This window comes from Carassius auratus, chromosome 26, assembly GCF_003368295.1.
Source record: "Carassius auratus strain Wakin chromosome 26, ASM336829v1, whole genome shotgun sequence".
Classification (NCBI taxonomy): Eukaryota; Metazoa; Chordata; class Actinopteri; order Cypriniformes; family Cyprinidae; genus Carassius; species Carassius auratus.
The window spans coordinates 1,483,466-1,505,294 of NC_039268.1; the positions used below are offsets into that span (position 1 = coordinate 1,483,466).

Sequence of the window (21,829 nt, forward strand, 5' to 3'; positions counted from 1 at the left end):
TTGTATAAAGTGAAAAGATTTTCTGTTTGATTATTACAATCAATCATCACTGGTTTGTATTCTCCACTCATTTCCCTTCAGGGTGCGCGTGTCACGTCTACGCCATCACAAATTCGAAATGACGTCGCGCGCTTTCAGCGGAGAGCTTTACCTTACGTTTGAAAGCGCGTCTTTACGTAAAAGACGTATTATCTTCCAAAGCGACTGTGAAGGCATTAATGTAACAGCAGCGGATGAGCGGAGAGAGGGAGTACTGTACTGCGCTATCCTTCACTTTCCGGTAGGAGGTAGTGGTGTATGGAAAGCCTGACTAATTTCCGTGAATCGGTTCTTTTGAACAGCTAGTTTCAAAGAAACCATACAGCGATTCTTTACGTCATGACGACATTACGTCACCACGTGGTCCCGGCGTGGCTCTGAAACGTTACAAAGCCACATGTAAACACATATTGCTGTTTACTATGTTGTTTTCGATGAAATTTTATGTAAAAGAGTGTTTAGTGTCCCAGTTCAGTCAGTTTGCTGCAATGACCCAATAATAATTTTTTTCATAAAAAACATATAGTTTACCTTTATATTAAAAATCCTGATTATTGGCTAAATGACCCTTCATACATGTAATTACAGTAGTCAATTGGCTCTTAAAATATTTACAATACTGTCAGCGGAATCAAGAACCAGTCCGATTCTGGAACGAGTCGTTTTGAAAGAATCATTCGAAAGATTCGATTCATAATTATGAATGATTCATTCGTGAATCTCACTCACACACATCGTTAGCAGAGGGTGTCCAGAGCGGCTGTGTCACTTGGAAGGAAACATCCTCGTCAGGTTTTTTTTTTTATTGGGCTCAAGAAAAACCTAGCGACATCCTTACAGTCATTTGGAAGAAATATGCCTGGATTGTTTATATATTCACGGACTGATGCGGCCATGGCAGGTCTCGGTGTCCGCTTTATCGATACACGCCTGAAACATCTGAAGGATACAAAGTGAAAGATACATTATAATTGAGTTGATCTGATCTCGGCAGACTTCACCAGCGCGCATGCGAGATAACAGTCCTGTGCTCTGGATGATATGCTGATGTGAACCGATATAGGCTGAATGTATGTCCAAGATAATGTGATTTTGTTTTTCCATATCCATTTTTCTGTGACACTATAATCGGCGAGTCAAAAACGGGGACTAATTTTTAAGCAATTTGCCTTGTAAAGTGTTTTTAAACGGTACATTTTGTGGTTAATGAACGGATATCTTCATCTCCAATCAGCTGACCACCTCTGAATTCACTGCATTGGAAGAGATAACCTGGAGTTATCCTTTATTTGCTTAAACAGAAGCTATTCGGAACCCAGATATTTACTCTTGTGTCAAAGGAGCCTGTAAGGATCGTGTTTGAACAGTAACGGGATCTTGGAGATGTCAGGCCGGCCTAGGACCACCTCATTTGCGGAGAGCTGCAAGCCAGTGCCGCAGCCTTCAGCCTTTGGCAACATGAAAGTCAGCAGTAAGTATCCACTCTGTATCTCATATCGGAATATTTCTCTGCCAAACAAGAAATTCCCACTTGGTTATGATCGGGATGCATATGTTTATTATATACAGTTTGTGAGCATGTGCCATATAATCTTTAACCTAATGTAATGCTGTCTGGATCTCAAGGGATGGGTCAGGTCCTGTCTCTTATTATCAGATCTATCAATGGAAATACATTTGCTGCATTGTGCTCTGAGAAAGCACACTGCCTGGGCATCATTGCACAGCTCAGTAGTTTATTCCGGGGAGGTTGCAGTGCCTAGACCTTTTTTTTTTCAGCAAGATAATTACTGCATTAACATGCACAAAAATTGTCAGATTATAATCAGATTTTTAAACATGTAATCATGTAAACACACCCTGATTACAAGTCGACTAAAATTTAAACCATTAAAAAAAATCCATTACTTGAAATGAATTAAACATTTACTGAAATAAAATAAAAGAAAATATAAATAAAACTTCAACTAAAATAAAATGAAAACATGATATAAAAAAATAAAAACTAATTCCAAATGTTAATAAACTATAACAGTATCCAAATGATCCTAAACTAACACTGACCTGATTACCATAACCAGATTAATCAGATATTCCTGGTTATAGAAGTCTGAAAAAGACAGGTGTCACATGATATATTATTATTATTATTGCAGCGTTTACTTTGAATAAAGTGTGACCCAAATGTCTGATTAATTAAGGAATATGCCAACTGTCTTTTACAGATTAAAAAATATATATATATATTGTGTCCAGTTTTGGTAAACACATTTATATGATAAACACATGATCATATTCTAATATTCATCAGAAAATTCCTGTATGGACACAAAGGTGTCATTTAAAGGGACAGTTCACCCAAAAAAATAAAAAAGTAATTTACCATCAAGTTGCTCCAAACCTGTATGAGTTTCTTCCTTCTGTTGAACACAAAGGAAGATATTTGAAAAATGCTGGTGGCCAAACAGTTGACGGTAGCCATTGACATTTTTTCCATACTATGGAAGTCAATGGCTACCGTCAACTGTTTGGTTACCCACATTCTTCAAATATCTTCCTTTGTGTTCAACAGAAGGAAGAAACTCATACAGGTTTGGAGGATGAGTAAATGCCACATTTGACAGGTTTGTGTAAACTATCACTTTAAGAGCTTAATCTGAGACCTTTCAGCTGGTTAGATTCACTGTCCTACCAAGAAAGATGTTCCTTGATGAGCTCAGTGCTTGTTTTAGTGCTCTGAGACCCTTCAGCAGGTATTGATTAATAAGCTATAAATGTCTCGAGGCATAGCTTACAACTTGATATCTCACATACTTTCTAGCTGGATAATGTCTAGCTGCCTGAGCTGTAAAATTGTCCATTGCCCCTCTTTGAACCCAAGCCCCATAGTTTGATTGACAGGCCTCTCTCCAGAGCCTCAGCCCAGCTGGATCACTCAGTTCCTGCACTAATGATGTGTATCTCACCCCTGTGCTCCTCAGGAAACGAGGATCAGAGGGATGTGTGTGACTCACCACCTCTGACTCTTCTGTAGAGTCACAGTCATCTTAACATTAGATGAGGACATGTGGATTGACGCTTAACACATCCATGTCTGTCTTATGGTTTTCTACCATAACGGAAACTCAGTGTTTCATTAGATCTATTTGGGATTAGGTTTTGGAGTATACAAGCAGACATGTACAGCTTGTATTTTCCCTCAAACAGTACGTACAGCAATGTAATTGTGGGGAATAGTTTTGTATTGAAATGTAGTGTACTTAATATATACAATATTGGAATATAAACACATCTAATTAATTCTATCATCAAGTAATTCTTCATTGCAGTGTGTTGAAACATTAGTTCCTCACTTGATATTAGAGGTCAAACGTGAGTTGTGGGAAATGCATGAAGAATTGAATACTTTTATTTTGTAGAGATGCATGAAAATCAGTAAAAGTGACAGAAAAAAAAAACATTTGTGATGTTAGAAAGATCTATATTTATTTAATGTGCTGTTTATCACTGTTTTCACCCCCAAAAATATGAACCAGCACAACTGTTTTCAAGATTTGGTAATAATAAATGTTTCTTCAGCAGCAAATCAGTATATTAGAGTGAAAATTCAGCTTTGCATCACAGAAATAAATTACATTATAAACTATATTAAAATGTAAAATACCTATTTTAAACTGTTAAAAATTTTTTTGTTTTTTTTACAATATTTTTGATTAAATAAATTCAGGCTTGCTTAGCATATAAAAGACTTCTTTCAAAAATCTTAAAACATCTGATCAATTCAATAGAAACAATAAAATACATGTTATGAAATAGGCATTGTGTTTATTCCAAATGCAGTTTTTTCTTTTAATTGCATGTATGAGAGAGGTTGATCTGATCAGCTGACAGCTAATGACTCCCAGCATCAGCTCTACCAGCTGACTCATCTTCCTGTCATAGCAATGCCCAGGCCTGAGGCAGCATGATTCCTCCACAGGGTGCGTCCTAAAGAGGGGCTACACCTGAGCATGTGACACGCTCATTATCATCACACGCCAAATAGTCCAGGTCTAGACATGCTTGTCAGAGAACAGCAGCAGGCCTCTCTTCATAGCTGTGAAATTACATTTCACAGCTCGTATTAAAGATAATACCATGAACCTGTCCAAGCAAATTAGGGTTTAAACCTATTTAGAGCTATTATAGGCCTCCTTAGGGTAGGTGTCTATTTAATGTGTATCAGATGAGCCTGCGAGGGACAGACATTTGTTAAATGGGTCAGTTGGACTGGTGTTGATCATTAATATTTTATTGACATCTAAAAATATGTCTTTTCAGTGAACAAAAAGCTGAAAGAATAATATCTTGGTACCATATTAGTAGGTGTCAGTTGGGAAATACTGGCAGATATTTTATTAATTCACACGATCCTTCGGAAATCATTCATATATGCTGATTTGCTACTCAAGAAGCATTTCTTATAATCATGTTGTAAATTATGTTGTAATACTGTTATATTTAATTTTAAGTAAATCTCAAAATGAGTATCCATTGTTCATACTGTACATTTTAATCCCATAACATGACAATAATTATTGGCTTATAGGCATCATTCAGGATTTTAATATTAGTGCATCCCTAAGTGCAGCCAATTTAATTATGACATGCATCCTGACTAACATTCATAATAATAAAAACAAATATACAAGGGTTGATATGTAGAAAGTTGGTGTTTGAGTTCTGCAGGGCTAATCATTGTATATTCATAATCAGTTCATCTTTTATTTACGATGGTTTCATTTTCATCTGTTCTTAATATTGTGGATGGCGAGGGATAATCACTTTGTATGTGAGATAATGTGATTAATGCTGAAAAGTCTCTCAGAGCGGAGAAGATTAAGCTAAGCTGCGTCTTATATTAAATGCCTCGGTTTATCTGAATTGCTAAATGACTAGTCGGTTCGCGAGCTGGATGGTGTCAGAGGAGCGGGATGGGAAGATGATCTGGGTAAGTAATGGGCCGTGACTCAATTAAAATTCCACGCTGCGTACGTTTGTGAGCCGAGATCTTTATTAGCACATCGAGCGATTGTGTGTGCACACTCACACCCTCTGACTCATCACATTTCCCCGTGCTGAACATGCACTCTCTCTGCACTTTACTCCACGGCTCACCTGACTTGCCAAACACACACACACACACACACACACTTATGCTATTTCACTGAAATTGGCTTCGATTCCCTGCAAACATGCAGCTAGACTGTTCACTGTAATAATGCAGTTTTTGTAATGAATTTCTCGTAATAGAAATATGAATTCACAGTGAGGGAGAAAAAAAAAGTGAGTACTGAGTTTCAAAATCTATTTCTACTTTATAATTGTGGACAGTTCCCGTTTTGTCCTCATATTGCCCATATTCATGTTGTCAAGCACTTGCTCAGGGGTGCGAAACTGTGATGAGGTGTGAAGCGGATGTGTTTAACTCCAAAAATTAGCTCTGGTGAATAAATGATGCACGCAGGATCTCACGCTAATGAGCATAGTAACAGCTCGAGAGCATGTGACCATGTACAACAGGCCAGGTCATGTTCCTTCGCTCTCTCTTTAGGAGATAAAGATGGCAGTAAAGTTACAACAGTGGCCGCGACCCCCGGTCAGGGTCCTGACCGGCCTCAGGAGGTCAGCTACATGGACACAAAGGTCATCGGGAACGGCTCGTTTGGGGTGGTTTATCAAGCGAAGCTGTGCAACACCGGAGAGCTGGTGGCCATAAAGAAGGTGCTGCAGGATAAAAGGTTTAAGGTAAGAATTTCTTTATTGCTGGTTTGTTATTAAGTCTTAACGAGGCAAGTTTAGCCTTCAGCAGTATATTGATGTAATTTCTCATGATTTTTTCTTTTTCTCTGCCTATCAATTGTTTCTCATGTCAGAATCGTGAGTTACAGATCATGAGGAAGTTGGATCACTGTAACATTGTCCGTTTGCGCTACTTCTTCTACTCCAGTGGAGACAAAGTGAGTGCTACATTTCTTACCTCTGTTTTTTTTTCTGAGCAGCATCTTGTGCCCTATAGACTAGAAACATGCTGTCCAGTAGTTCCCAGCAAATTCTCAGGGTCGTGGGATATGTATTCCTATGGTGCAACCCCGAAGTGAAGAGCAGTCTGATATCTAACTTTTTAATGAGCTGTGCTTGCGAGGGACTGCAGCAGAGCCTCTTGCTCAGAGCTTCAGTGTGAGTTACACTCTGGATACCAGCAAACTCATACTTGAAAAAAATCCAATAGAGTTCGGCTTTTAAGTCAAGTGTTTTTATTGAAAGAAAAATATGTAGAGTAAATTAAAAGATATTACAAGAAATTATATTTCACATATGGAAACATAAGCCTATTATTTTTATTGCTATATTACAATAATGAGTTTAATATGTTTTTTTTATAAGTATTTGTGGCAAAATTGCCATGAAAATGGCTTTATAGATGAAAACAGGGTTTCAGCTGAACTTAAAAAGTCTAAATTCACCTTTCCACAAATTAAAGCTTAGAAAAGTCTTAAATCAGAGCAGAAAGTCTCAAATTCATAAGTCATGAGTCATGGAGTTGAATGTTGCATGCACTGCAGAATTGGAAATCTTCCTCAGTGTTTTTGTTTCCCAGTACAAATCTCTAAGCATCAAGGTACATTTACTTGAAAAGGAAGTCTTTAGTTTTTACAGATATTGAGCAAAATGTATTTAATTTATGGTTAAACAATAATAAAAAAAAAACATCTGTTAATAAGTATGAATAAAAACTTGTTTTCCCTTTGAATTAGCATTTTATGAGCCCATTAGCCGGTATTTGTTCTTGTTTTAATCAAAAACTCAGTTTCAATAACATTCTCATAAAACAAGACTTCTTATTTTATGTAGTTTTGCTTCTTTAGGCATTTGCACAGGAAAACAAGACACAAATACAGATGAAAGTAAATCATATGAAACAAATAAAAAAAATTTTTGCAGTGTGATCAGAAGTTACAGTAAAAATGTCCAAATTCTAGTAGTTGGGAGCATTTGTTACGTTTACCTTAAAAAGGTATAATCTGCAGAAGTAAAATCTGCAGAAACTCTTAATAAATATGCAATCAATCAATCAATCTTAATAGTGCTGTATCTTTTCATTTCATGCATATATTAAGTAGGGCTGTGTATCATAGGCCAAGTCACGATATGATACGATACGATACGTATCCCAATACAGGACTGCACTGAATTTCACCTCAGCAGAATATAGTAAAACAGCTGTTCATAAAACACTGCATACAATAGGGCCATTGCAAACTATTGGAAGAACATGGAGTTGACCTCTGCATTGTGAAGGGCATTCATAACTGTATACAATACATACACTAGAAGACATCTGCTATCCAAACAGGGTGGTATTTTTGTTGTGATCTACAGCTCAGGCTGTTCATTCCCTCCAGCGTTGACCTGTGGATGGGATTTCAGTTAATCCTGCGATAGCCCCGGGGGCAAAACCTGTCAGAGCAGTGGCCAGTGACAGCTCAGTAGGAAACCTTTGATTGATGGGAAGCTAAACTGTTAGACCAGCCCTATTTTTACTGTATGACAAGCTCTGGCTCCTGTGCAGCCAGCCAAAGGAACAATGTGTGCGTGTAGAGAGTTCACCGAGTTCAGGTCTATGGGAGTTCAGACTTCTCTTTTAATGGATAATCTTTAAACAGATCACACAAATAGGATCGGAGTCTTGTCAGGATCCTATGACGAGAATGCTATAGCATTACATACATGAGAGTTCTAACTTTGCAAGAAGTCCAAAATCAACCATTTCTTTCTTTTTGAGAAAGAAGAACAAGGTACCACAATGTAACCCAACACTAAGCATGTTCATATAGTTCATGTCAGAGGCAGTCCACTTCAGCCAGGAGGGCCGCATTCATATATAAATATAGATTGCAGCTCATGCTTTAGCTGTGGTTTGGAAAATGATTGGTTGTGAAATTTTTCTGAGCAAAAGGGTCTGTTTCATCCACATGCTCCTTTGTTTCCCTTCACATTTTGGATTGAGTGAATTCAACTGAAGTGTCACATCAGTCAGAAAAGCAATCAAGAACCTTTCCATGACTAAAGCAGCGTTTAATAAAGTATTTTTTCTCTGTGCTGACTGGGTCCCGAAGTTAAGATTTTCAATATTACTTCCTGGAAAATATAATAAATACATATTTTTAATAATATACATTTATATGTGTATATCTCTATAAATACACTTCCTTTGCTAAGCTTTTTCATGTTCTTGAAAGAAGTCTCTTTGGTTCACCAAGACTGAATTTATTTGGTACAATAAAATTAAGTAAATTTGTGAAATAGCATTACAATTTTGAAATATGTTCTACTTTTAATATTGATTTTAATATTTAAGTAATTTATTCCTGTGATGCAATGCTGTTGAAGGGATACTATGGCCTGAAACATACTTTACACCAGTGTATTAATTCACAACACACATATTGCCTTGGAACACTGAAGTCCTTGTCATATGATCTTTCATTTCAACAACAAAAGTAATTTGTTCAAAAATTTGGGTCAGTACATGTTTTTAAAATTAACTTCCAGCAAGGATGCAACTTTATATCTCAATTTCCCCCCCCAAAAATATCATTTGACACTGAAGACTGGAGTAATGATGCTGAAAATTCAGCTTTACCGTCGGAGGAATAAATGACATATTATTATTTAACATGTATTTAAATAGAACTTACTGACCCAACTCTTTTTTTGAATGGCAGTGAATGCATCACTTTCCTCCTTTAAAAAAAATAAAAATAAATCGGCCTGTTTATTTTACTCTCTGCATTGTTTTTACATAAGTATAAGTATATCTGCAATTTGAAGAAAGTCTAATGCTAATGTAATGAGATATGTTAGCACCACAGTAAGGCAGAAACATGTTATCCTGATGATTTAGCTTGTGTAGACTATGTTTATGGCCGGTGAAGCGTGTGTCTCTGGCCGTCTCATTGACAGGGCTGTCCTCACCGGTTTAACCCTCCATTCCAGCACGGTGACATAGTGTCTGACCACTGCGTCTCCGTCCCGACGGCTCCCCTGGTGTCACAGAAACAGGATCAGTTCAGTTATGTAACCCTGTCCAAACAGAACTCTCACCCGTTTACTCACATTTGGCAGTGGGGTGGTTGAATCAAAGTTCATGGATATTAGCTATCATGTCACCTTATAGTCAAGAGCAGAAATGCAATCTAGACACAGTAGTATGCAACCACGAGCTGCATTTGCTAAAATGTGCCCAGCTAATGTATCCCACAATGCAATACGGTTGTCTTGACCTTCCAAGCTCTTACTATTTCTTGATACAATATCATTTTTTTTTTTTTTTTTTACACAAGCATGGATTTAAAGTAAAAAAAATAACAATATATCTGTTTCTGATATTCTGACTTTTAAACATCAGTAATTTCAAAATATACAAATGATATGCAAATAAAGAAAACTTATTCATCATATTTCATTCAGTCATATTTCTCCCTAAATTCAAAAAAGAGGAAATGGTAATAAACATAAACACACATATACAGTATATATATATATAAAAAAATAGATATATAATATATAAATTTAAAACAATTATTTTTATGCATATTTCAGCTATGTATTTTCATGCTGCATCATGAGGTCATGTGGATACAGCATAACATACTACCATTTTTTTGGCAGATGTTACAATATCATGTATTTTAGCATAGTTTAAATGCTACATTGACCAATTAGCATCAATAACATTATGTCTCTCTCTCAAAATGTGTAAAACTCTTGTCTTCTCTCATTGCCAATGTAAAGGCATCAGCATGGAACCTTGATACTAATATTTGTCATTTAGCAGCCTCTTTTATCTGAGGAGATGTATCTAAGCCAATCACAGCATGACTCAGAAACCACTCAGCCAATCGCAGGACAATCACAGAGCCGCTGTCACTGTTGTGAGGCAGGAGTTGGCTCAGTGCCTTTGGCAGGCTAATTTAGATAAATTAAGAAGTTTATGTCTCTGGGAGGCAACACACAGAGAGAGAAATAAAGACTGTTGTGTGACTCGTGTGTTGAGTTTCAGACCCCCTTTTCCTCTTGAAAGACCACTGCTGACATATTCTGGTTATCCACATGGTTCAGTGAATATAGGAATGAAATAAACACTCTGGTTTATGGGCGGAGAAGACAGTATGACCAAAATCCCAAAACATTTAAGTTACAGAAACTGTTAAATGCATGCACCAACTTAAATAATAAAATACACTTACCGGTTGTGGTCCATAAACAACGCCTCCTCCAGACAAAGAGGGAACTGCTCCATCTTTCAAGAATAATCTTTGTGCGAATCCGGCATTAAACTGATTGAGATTGAGGAAGCTGTCCTCAGCAAGATGTGCTGCACATAGTTTTACATGTTTAAACATAAATTGTAACCATCGATCTCTAAGTACAGCATCCCTGGGAAGCCCAAACAAAGGTGATTGGACACCGAGATGAAAATAACAGCGTTTCGACGACATGGCGACAAACACAAACGCAGCTCTTCCTCTTCTCCGTCGGAGCGCAACAAGACCATGCCCCCTTTTTTGTGTATTCATGTGGGCGGAGGTTAGTCAAAAAACGGTTCTAGTGATGTCATTACTACAGGAACTAGAGGGCTGTAGTCCAAACGGGTCGTTTTTTGTAGGCGAATTCTGTTAAATAAAATATCTCGCTTGGCATTGAACTTTGAGCTTTAGAATTTTAAAGATATTATTTATACTCTAACAACAACATTACACACTAACTAAAGTTTAAAACATGGGATCACGAAGAACGGGACCTTTAAAATAACTGTATTCTGGCTGAATACATTTGAATTAATTTACGTGATATAAGAGTGAGTTTGATGAATAGAAAGTTCAAAAGAACATCGCTGATTAAAATGGTGTCCAATTTAAAAGTCTTCGCTGTCACTTTTGACCAATTAAATATGCCACTGAAGAAAAAAAGGAATATTTCTTTCAAAAGAAACAAATTACTGACCCCAAACGTTTGAGCAATAGTTTATATCACTGTAATGGTATGTTGTATTAAAATTAAACTACAAATAACTTGTATATTATGTAACCAATGCTTATTTATATTTGAATAATCTAGTCATTCTGTTGCAGTATAAAGCAAATAAAAACACACATCCATATCATATTTTTCTGATTATTATTATTTTCTCACCCTCATGTTATTCATGTCAAAAGAACATGGGAACCAAAATAAGTTCTTCCTTTCTGTTTCTTGTCGATACAGTGGAAGTCATTGGGAATCAGAAGCTATTTAGTAACCAACATTCTTCAAAATATCTTCAGTGTTCTGCAAATGAAAGAAAATTTTTGTGTGGACTATCCCTTAAAGATGTTTTCCTTTCGTCCCTCACCTGTCTTCTTCTTCCCACCCACAGAAGGATGAGGTGTATCTGAATTTGGTGATGGACTACGTGCCTGAAAACGTGTACCGGGTGGCCAGACACTACAGCAAAGCCAAGCAGAATCTGCCCATGGTCTATGTCAAGGTAACCTCTGTCAATAGAATCTGACATTATTCACTGAACATGTGTGATTTTGTTTGTTACTTAGTGAAACCACTCAACTAATAGCATGGATTTTATGGTGTAACTTTCTAGTGTAGATATACTGGCTGGATGTATGACTTTGATCCATTTCTGATCTTTACGGTGGAATATTTAGCTAATTCTGCTGTATCAAAGTCACTGTTTATGTGTTTTCAGCTATACATGTACCAGCTGTTCCGCAGCTTGGCGTACATCCACTCGTATGGGATCTGCCATCGAGACATCAAGCCGCAGAACCTCCTGCTCGACCCAGAGACAGCTGTACTCAAACTCTGTGACTTTGGAAGGTGAGACGGGGAAATTGGGTGCTGTCTTCTGTATAACATCTGCTGGAGTGTTACCAGCACTTCTTCATTTCAAGATCTTGAGTAAAACAATGTTGAAACGTTGCCTGGAGTTCTGTATTGATGCTTATAAATCTCTAAAACCTTTTGTTGATTGAGATAAAGAAAATTGAGTATACACTGACTACCATTCAAAGTTTTGGGTTAGTAAAAAAAGAAAAGAAAATGAATACCTTTATTCTCTAAGGAGACATTAAATTGATCAAAAATGACAGAAAATACCTTGTTAGAGAATATTAATATTTCATATATAGGTTCTGTATCACAGTTTTCACAAAATATGAAGCAGCATTGTTTTCCACATTGATAATAATAAGAAATGTTTCTTGAGCACAAATCAGGGTTTTAGAATGATTTCTGAAGGGTCATGTGACACTGAAGGCTGGAGTAATGATGCTGAAAATGTAGCTTTGATATCACAGGAATTAATTTGGTTTTAAAATATGTAAAAATTCAAAACAGTTATTTTAAATTGGAAAAATATTTCACAATATTACTGATTTACTTAATTGTTGATCAAATAAATGCAGCCATGGTGAGCATAAGATACTTTTATTTTTTACATTAAAAAGTCTTACCAATCCCAAACTTTAAAAATGCGGTGCATGTTTGTGTTTCTTTACAAATTGATAATTTGGAGTGAATACTGAAATAAAAGCATGCAACAAGTATATCATACACAAGATGTCAACTTAAAAGCATCCCAGGATGCACTTCAGTGGAGAGAATAAGGACTTTGTGCTTCTGGCATGTGAATAGAGGCAATATAAAAACACAGAAAGACGTTACTTGTGTGATGTGGTGGCTTTACTGGAAAACGTCCTCTGGCAATTTTCCAGAAACTGAACAAGTCTCTTGTGAAAGTGACTATATCATGGATCAAATCCCTTCATCAGACACATTTAGCTTTCTGGTCTAAATCTGTGGCTGTCTTTTTTTGATTAAACTGCTTTAAACTTCTTGAAGTTTTAAAAAAAAAGATTTGTTCCTCTGTAACAAACATTTGGATGTAGTCAGTGTTTGGCGATAATGATCATGATTATTGTTCTTGTGATGATAGTGTGTCCAATGATGATGGCTGTTTTAATGTAAATGACATTTCTGGTTCTGTCTAATTCTCTCTGTCTGTGTCTCGGTCTGTTTCTTTCTGTCTCCTGCAGTGCTAAGCAGCTGGCGCGTGGTGAGCCTAATGTTTCCTACATCTGCTCGCGCTACTACAGAGCCCCTGAGCTCATTTTCGGAGCCACAGACTATACTTCCAGCATAGGTAATCTAATGCTCTTTTTATTCTAAAACGTTTTAAACTCCACCACCAGCATTGGCGTGCTAATGCTAACTCTTTTATCAAGATTCAGTATCATACAAAATCCTGTCCTGTTGTAGTTTGCAGTCATAATATAAACAGGACTTAATTCAGATAATATACAATAGATTCATTTTATCTTGAGTGTTACATTTAGTAAATCATTGCGTTTGTGCGATGGTGTCAAAAATATATATTTGTGATTTCTTATGATTTTTTGAAAGTCAATTATTTTCACCAATATTGCATTTATTTGATCCAAAATAAAGTAAAATACTAATAAAGTATTCTTGCCATTTAAAGTAACTGTTACTATTTGAATATGTTTTAAAATGTAATTTATTCCTATGTTTGCAAAGTTGAATTATCAGAAGCCTCTAGAAACTGAGATGCATTTTTCTTCAGGGTTCATTTAAAAAAAAAAATTCACAGTTAAAACTACATGCATCAACAATCCATATTGCAGTAATTTCTAAATGCTTGAATGCATCACGAAGCTAAAAGAGCTTAAAAACAACACTGAGACATGCTAATGACGTGATCGAATACGTTTGTGCTGCTAATCTTTGTTGTCAGAAGAGTGAGTGCTGTGTTTACCTTTGTTTTCATACAGACATTTGGTCGGCGGGATGTGTACTGGCAGAGCTGCTTCTTGGACAGCCGATCTTTCCTGGAGACAGTGGTGTCGATCAGCTCGTTGAAATCATCAAGGTATGGAAGTATATGTGTGTTGCATGAGTTTCATAAATAATAATAAAAATGAGCATCAACTTTTCTGTTTGCTGAAGTGTCTCATTATGCACTTTTCCTAGTATTAATATTAAAAGTATTTCTAGTGTTATAACGAACCAACGAACGACAACATTTATTCTGAGCATGCACTTCAGGAGTTGCAATGCACTTTAAAGTACAAAGGTTTTAAAAAAAGAAAGCTGTCAATCTTTTTATAGTTCATCAATTGAGTGATTCCAACTAGATTGTTCCTCTGTATACAGTTGTTGTAATAGTGGTGGTGTGTGGGTTATATATTTTAATAGCAACAGAATAAGAGAACTTGTTTCCTCCAGGTGCTGGGAACTCCTACACGAGAGCAGATCCGGGAGATGAACCCAAATTACACTGAATTCAAGTTTCCACAGATAAAGGCACACCCGTGGACTAAGGTTAGCATGAGCGTTTCCATGTGTTTCAAGCTTTTTATCACTTTAATTCTAGACTGTGATTCTGGTCTTTACAACCATCTTATTTTGCATTTTATCTAATGAGTCTGAGTTTTTCTGTCAACACAGATGCAGTTTATTTGTTTAAAGGAGAATACAAATTTATTTCCTAAAAAAAAAAAAAAGCATTTTGTACAGTCAAAAGTTGAAATCATTATACAGAAGTTTGTATAAAGTCCTGTGTTGTCGTCGTCCATATGTTAGGTTTTCCGGCCCCGGACCCCTCCGGAGGCGATAGCTCTGTGTTCCCGATTGTTGGAGTACACGCCTACAGCCCGATTCACTCCTCTGGAGGCCTGCGCTCACACTTTCTTCGACGAGCTCCGTGAGCCCAACCTCAAGCTCCCGAATGGAAGAGAGCGGCCTGTGCTGTTTAATTTCACTACACAGGGTATGCTGCACACAAATGATGACGATTGATTTAATCTTTTTGATATATTGTAACAAGTATTAACTGATTAGCAAATGTACACCATCATTCAAATATTTGGGGTCGGTAATAGTTTTAAACCGTTTTTGAAAGTCTCTTACTAAGACTGCAGCAGCGCTCACATGAAGTGCTCACGACTTTCTGATGATGGATGTTTCTAATGATAGCATGTGAAGACACCAGAGAAGTGCTCTCGCTCGGCACAGTGGAGTGCGTTGTTTTGCGATCACACTAGTCAAATGAACCGGGCTTTGGGGTCAAAAGCACTCGGGCATGGTTAAGATTGCCTAGTGTGAGTACACCTGTTATCTCCCGCATCACCGCAGACACCAGTGTCTCACCCATCAAGTGCTGTCCTGCACCGCACGCTGTTGATTTGGGTTCCACGATCATGCAGGTTTCTACTCGGAAAGTGCCGGAATGCTATGATCAAGGCTCTGGACTCCGAGCATACTGTATTTTCCGGACTATAAGTCGCACTTTTTTTCATAGTTGGGCTGGTACTGCGACTGTACCGAGAGAAATGAACCAGGAGAAAACATTACCGTCTATAGCTGCGAGAGGGCGCTTTATGCTGCTCAATGCTCCTGTGGTCTACACTGAAAACATAGAGCGCCCTCTCGTGGCTGTAGACGGTAATGTTTTCTCTTGGTTCTTGGTTCTAAATAAATGCGACTTATAGTCCAGTGCAATTTATATATGTTTTTTTCCTCGTCATGACGTATTTTTGGACTGATGTGACTTATACTTAGGTGCCACTTATAGTCTGAAAAATACCGTAACTTTTTTTTCTATAACAAACTATGAAATATTTTTTATAAAAACGTTAGTGCCCTGGCAGTGGCAAATAGCTTTGGTTTTTAATTAAATTTGATTACATTAATGTTATAATTTGAGATTTACAAGAAATCTTTTTTAACTGCCACAGTGCTACTATGTAAAAGGAATACTGCTGTAAAAAAAAAGTTGTTTGTTTAAAGTGTTTGCAAACCAAATGTTATTGAACTTTTGTTCATATTGCAGTATTTTTAAATGGTAAAAGTGCACAAAACACTACTTTTGAAATAATTATGGAATTTTGTGCATGACAATGTGATTATTTGCAGCAAATCATGCGATCAATTGCAATAAAAAAATGTAATTGTTGCCCAGCACTATTAGTTTTTGATTCGTAATATGAATTAATATGAACTTCATTTGGACAACATTAAAGGCGATTTTCTCAATATTTAGATGTTTTTTTTTTGCATCCTCAGATTCCCGATTTTCAAATAGTTGTATTTTAAGCCAAATATTGTCCTATCCTAACAATCCATATGTCAATAAGTCTCAATTTCAGAAAATTGACTCTCATGACTGGTTTTGTCATCCAGGGTCACATAAGATGATTTGCTGCCCAAGAAAAAATTCTTACTGTTTTTTGTTAAAACTGAATTTTTCAATGTTTCATTTTGTTTTTTGATGAATACAAAAAATTAAGAAGAGAATCGATTAGGAATAAAAATAACATTATAAGTATTTTTACGGTCTGTTTTGATCAGTTTAATACATCTTAATCGAAATTTGAGTTTTCTTTCAAAAACACTCACCCCAAACTTTTTTTTTTAATGTTAGTGTAAAAGTATTTTCACGTGCATAATTCTGTCTTTTGCACTAATATCCATTGCATTTAATCATCAGAGTTGTCCAGTAACCCTTCGCTGGCCTCTGTACTCATTCCTGCACATGCTCAGAACCAGGTGGAAAACTCTTCCCAGTCTAACTTGGCTGCAACAGGTCGGTTTTTCACTTTTGGCCTCTCACAAACCCCAAGACTGTCCTCACCAGCTTTTTTTAAACCTTCTCTTACTGTTCCAGGTGCCAACAGTGGCGATCGTGGTCCGAACACCAACGCTGCCTCTGCCGTCCCTAATCCTTCAACTTGAACCCCATCCACCCATCAATGGACCACTTTTACGCTGCTGCTTATTAGCCACGCCCACTCCCCGGGGTCAATGGCGTGGCTAAAACTAACTGAAAAGCTCATGTTATGATGGATGCACCAAACCAAGCCTTCCCCAGTCATTGTCTTTGTTTTTATTAATATTTTTTATTTATTGCTCTAAAGGATGAATCGTGGGCTCAGAAACACCGCCCCAGGATTATCTGCGGTGATGTTTGACAATTATCTCTCTTTTTCTCTATATATACACTTATATAAACCGTTACACATACAAATAAGTTTTCATATGTCTACTTTGACATTTTTTAAAGGGAAATCTGTATGCTGTAGCTGCTTCTTCTTTTATAATTGTCTCGGGCCCCTTCCTTGCCATCTGTGCATAGAGACAAAGACTTTATGAGCTGACACAGACGGCGCAGTTGGGATACAAGAAAGCTGGTTTCTGATTGGTCGATACAACCAAATCCTGAATGGCATGGACTGATTTCCAGGGCTTGTGTACATTCTGTAGATTATGTGAAATATATGCTAATGACTTTTGCCTTTTCCCTCAGTATTGGGCAGATATGTTGTATGCTTAAGCTGTATGCCGCTGTGTACCTCTTTGTTTTCTGCCACTTTTGAAGGAGTGGCATTATCCATTCGTTTCCTGCTCGTCTTCCTCTTTCCCATTGTATACTACTTCACTGAACTCTACAGACACGTAATATTGGATCATTTTCTGTGAGTGAGAGTGTCTGTGTGGGTGCATGCTGTACGTCTTATGTCTATAAATACTGTATGCTGATTAGTGAGCTAAATGAATTAAGCACGAAATTAAGGAAAACGATAATCGGGACCTTAAAGGAATAGTTCACCCAAAAATGAAAATTCTGTCATTAATCACTCACCCTCTTCAGAACACCAATTAAGATATTTTTGATGAAATCCAAGAGCTTTCTGACCCCCCATAAACAGCAACACAACTGCAATATTCCCAGGTCCAGAAACGTAGCAAGGACATCGGTAAAATAGTCCATGTAACATTAGTGACTCAATTTCAATATTGTAAAGCAACGAGAATACTTGTTTTGTGCAAAGAAAACTAAAATAACGACTTTATTCAACAAGTCTTCTCTTCCGCTTCATGTGGAAAGAGTATCTCGACACGTGTGCTTGCTTTAGCTTCAAGTAACCAACACATGCCATGGTTGTTGCGCTGTTGCTTACGTTAACGCAAACATGCGTTGTGTACATGTAGCCGAAGCAACTGTTTGTGTCGGGATATACTCTACACAATGGAGGCACACCACTGCAAATGGGATGGGAATTGTTGAATAGTTGTTGTTTTCTTTGCGCACAAAGCATTTTCTCATAGCTTCGTAAAATCATGGTTGAACCGCTGATGTCATATGTACTCTTTTACCTATGTCCTTGCTATGTTTCTGAACCTGGGAACATTGCAAGTTGTGTTGCTGTCTATGGAGGGCAAGAAAGCTCTGGGATTTCATCAACAATATCTTATTCTATGTTTTGAAGTTGGAACAACACGAGGATGGGTAATTAATGACCGAATTTTTATTTTTTGAGTGAACTATCCCTTTAAATAGGAACATGAACAGGTTTCTGCACCGCAAATTCTAGCCTAAAGAAAGATGTTGGGTTTAGTTCTCAAATTCATGTCATTGGTGTTAGAACTCAGCAGGAGTTAGCAGCTGAAAGCGGTCTGAAAACCTTAACCATCTGGACTGCTTTGCAGGGAAATTGACACTAATGATGAGGCGGAAGAAGATTAGATGGCAACACTTTCTCTGCAGTACATTCGCTTCTATTTCTTGTTGTTTTTCTTCCTCTCGTTCTCTTTAGTGTCCCCTAGTGTTATTGGATGTGCACAACCGAGGCTGTTGTATCTTGTTCCTCCGAATTAGTACAGTTACTTCAAACTGTTTATGTCTCTACCAAAAGTGTTGTTGAAAGAATTTCCATCTGTTCTGTCGCACAGTTCAACTGATAATTCACCCATATGTGAAAATAAGCATCGTTTGCTCACACTCAAGTTGTTCCAAACTCATGACTTTCTTTCTTCCGTGAATCTTAGAAAAAAATATTACTTTTTATGCTAAATGATCTTTTATATACAGTGGAGAAAAAACGGTGACTTAGGGCTGTCAACCCCCCCCCCTCCCCCGCACCCCCCAAAAAAGACTTGCGTGCTATATTGAAGTTTATATTCAAGACATACTTGTATCTTATGGGAGGAAAACACAAATTAAGTTAAGTACAAATTATTCATTTCTAACTCCCTAACTCTCAAATACTGTGTTATTTAATATCAGTACAATTATTATTTTATTAATTTATTTTTTCCTACACGAAAGAAAAAGTACAAGTTTGCAACAATATGAAGGAGAGTAAATGATGGTGATGTTATTTTTTTAGGTTAATTGTCCATTTAATGTTGTTGTTTTGAACTTGTTTTTAATTGCCAACTATTAAAATAATACAATATTGATGAGACAGTATGAAGGTGCTCCATCGCTCTCAGTATAGTATTTACTGAAATGATAATTTGACTAAACAATGTGTGCTTGGCAAAGGGAACTTAAACTAAACTCTTGTTCAGGTCAGTTCACTGTCGTAGCAGGCAAAATAGATTTAGTGTTTTTCTTTCTTTCTTTTTTCTTTTCTTTTTTATATTTAAGGTTTCAGAAGCACTTCCTATTAATCCTCTTGTTGGAGGAATTCATTGTACGTTCTTTTAACAGTTATGGAAAATTATATTTACAGGGTTTTTTAAATCATTCGTTTTTTTATGATTATTTATAATATGTGAGATCTTGTATCTACAGTATTATTTTGGAATAATATCTTTTTGATTTGTGTTTGGGCTTTTGTAAAATACTTTCAGCAGCACTTAAAGGAAGTGATGTCATGTAGCGCGACAACCTTTTTCATACGTTTTATTCAAATATGTTTTTAAGTACATCCTTGCCATTAAAGCCAGTGCTGTTGGCAGCCACGTTGCTTCACGGTTTCCTCAGCATGTAAAGTATCACATTTCTCAGTGACTCTATTTGAGAAGTATATGAGGTGAAAGGGGAAATGGAGAAATATACAAACGTGACTGTTGGTTGCCATAAGAGTTAAACAGCCAACATGAAACAGCTGTTATTTTATTTTATTTTCCTTTACGTCACAGTATGTTGTATGTTATACTGATGTGTGTTCTGTCCCTTGTGTGTTCTGGTTCAGAGCAGTCACCTGATACTGTACTGCATTGAATAAAGTGTAGGATAGCCTCACTCCATACATTGCTTCTTCTCTCTTCATCACTGAATGCCTGGGGGATGTTTTCTCCCCTCACACCTTTAAGTCAGGAAACCGTATGAATTAGTCAAAGATTTAACTCCCATAATGTTCCGGACCTGTATGAATTTCTTATATATATAGGACACAGAAGATATTTGAACATTGGAAGACATATGGACAAAAAAGCAACATTCTTCATTCTTGAGACATTCTTCAGCTTCACAGAAGAATGAGAGTCACACAGGTTTGGAACAACCCAAGTCAGTTTTTTTTTATTACATTACATTCTTGAATCAGAAATGTCTCTTTCATCGGTTGTGAACAACAATGGTAAATTTAGTTACTCGTTGAAGTGAGTTAATATATGACTCACAGTTTTCATTGCCACTAACCCTAATTTTGACAAAGTGACAAAAATGTAATACAGTAAGTAGCTTTTCCAGTCTCTTCTGTTTGTTAGTTTATAGCAATGAGAATGACAATAACAAAATGTCATTCTTTTCATTTATGCTTATTAAATAATGGCAAATAGCACAAACATAGTTGAACTGCCTTAGTGTGACCTTGGCATTAAATTATGCTGATAAAAATGAATTACGCCACATTATGGTCTTGGGTCATCATGTTCCAGCAGTGAATGATGCCTTTGTGATGTTTCACAAATAATGAATAGATCTCACACTGCTGCTGCACAAATGTAACAACTCATTAGTAATTCTGATTTTTTTTTCAATCTCTAAGATAATGCATGCTTCATCACATAGCAATAAATGGTTGATTTTCCTAACACACACACACACACACACACTTAACATGCAATATACATATGTTAAATATAACATATAATAGATGTTTTCTAGAGAGAGAGAGAGAGAGAGAGAGAATTTACCATCCAGAAGCATCTAGTTTCCAAATAAATTTTTTTATCTTTTTTTTTTTTTGTTACACTTTCATATATTCTAGATTCATTACATGTTACGTAAAACAAATTAAAAGTTTTTTAATTTTGATTTTTAATTTTGATGATTAGAGCGCACAGTTCATAAAAGTCAAAAATCCAGTATCTCAAAATATTTAAATATTTACATCTGAGTTTCATTAAAGGCACAATATTTTTAGATTTTAGATCTTTATTAGGTTTTATAAAAATATCCAAAACCACTAGAACAGTGTTATATATTTTGCTGACTTGTGTACTTACATTATCCCAAATGTTTCGAAGAATGTTTAAATCCAAAGGAATAAGCAATTATGGACCATGTCCATAGCGTAATCGTGTTGCCTGCCAAATGACATCATACGACGTTGGTTTCCGTTTTTTTGTAGAAAACATGGAGACATCATGGAGATGCTGATTTCATTTTCCAGCAGGACTTTAGCACCTACCCACACTGCCAAAACAACTTCCAAGTGGTTTGCTGACCATGATATTACTGTGCTTGATTGTCCAGCCAACTCACCTGACCTGAACCCCATTTGGAATCTATGGGATATTTTCAAGAGAAAGATGAGAAACAGTCGATTCAACGATCCAGACGAGCTGAAGACTCAATAGTGCTTCAGCAGTGCCACAGTCTGATCACTTCATGCCACACCTCACTGATGCTGGAGGTGGTGCTGAAGGAGCCCGA

At 36.7% G+C, this 21,829-nt stretch overlaps 1 protein-coding gene across 1 annotated transcript; it reads left to right on the plus strand.

Moving 5' to 3' along the window:
* The first annotated feature begins 1,040 nt into the window (after positions 1-1,040).
* LOC113044747 (glycogen synthase kinase-3 beta-like) lies at positions 1,041-17,203 on the plus strand. Its single transcript, XM_026204923.1, has 11 exons — positions 1,041-1,510; positions 5,633-5,826; positions 5,955-6,038; positions 11,501-11,611; positions 11,828-11,958; positions 13,176-13,282; positions 13,932-14,029; positions 14,386-14,481; positions 14,743-14,929; positions 16,649-16,744; positions 16,826-17,203. Exons 1-11 carry the CDS (start codon positions 1,423-1,425, stop codon positions 16,891-16,893), a joined length of 1,260 nt encoding a protein of 419 aa, XP_026060708.1. The 5' UTR covers positions 1,041-1,422; the 3' UTR covers positions 16,894-17,203.
* The last annotated feature ends 4,626 nt before the right edge of the window (positions 17,204-21,829 follow it).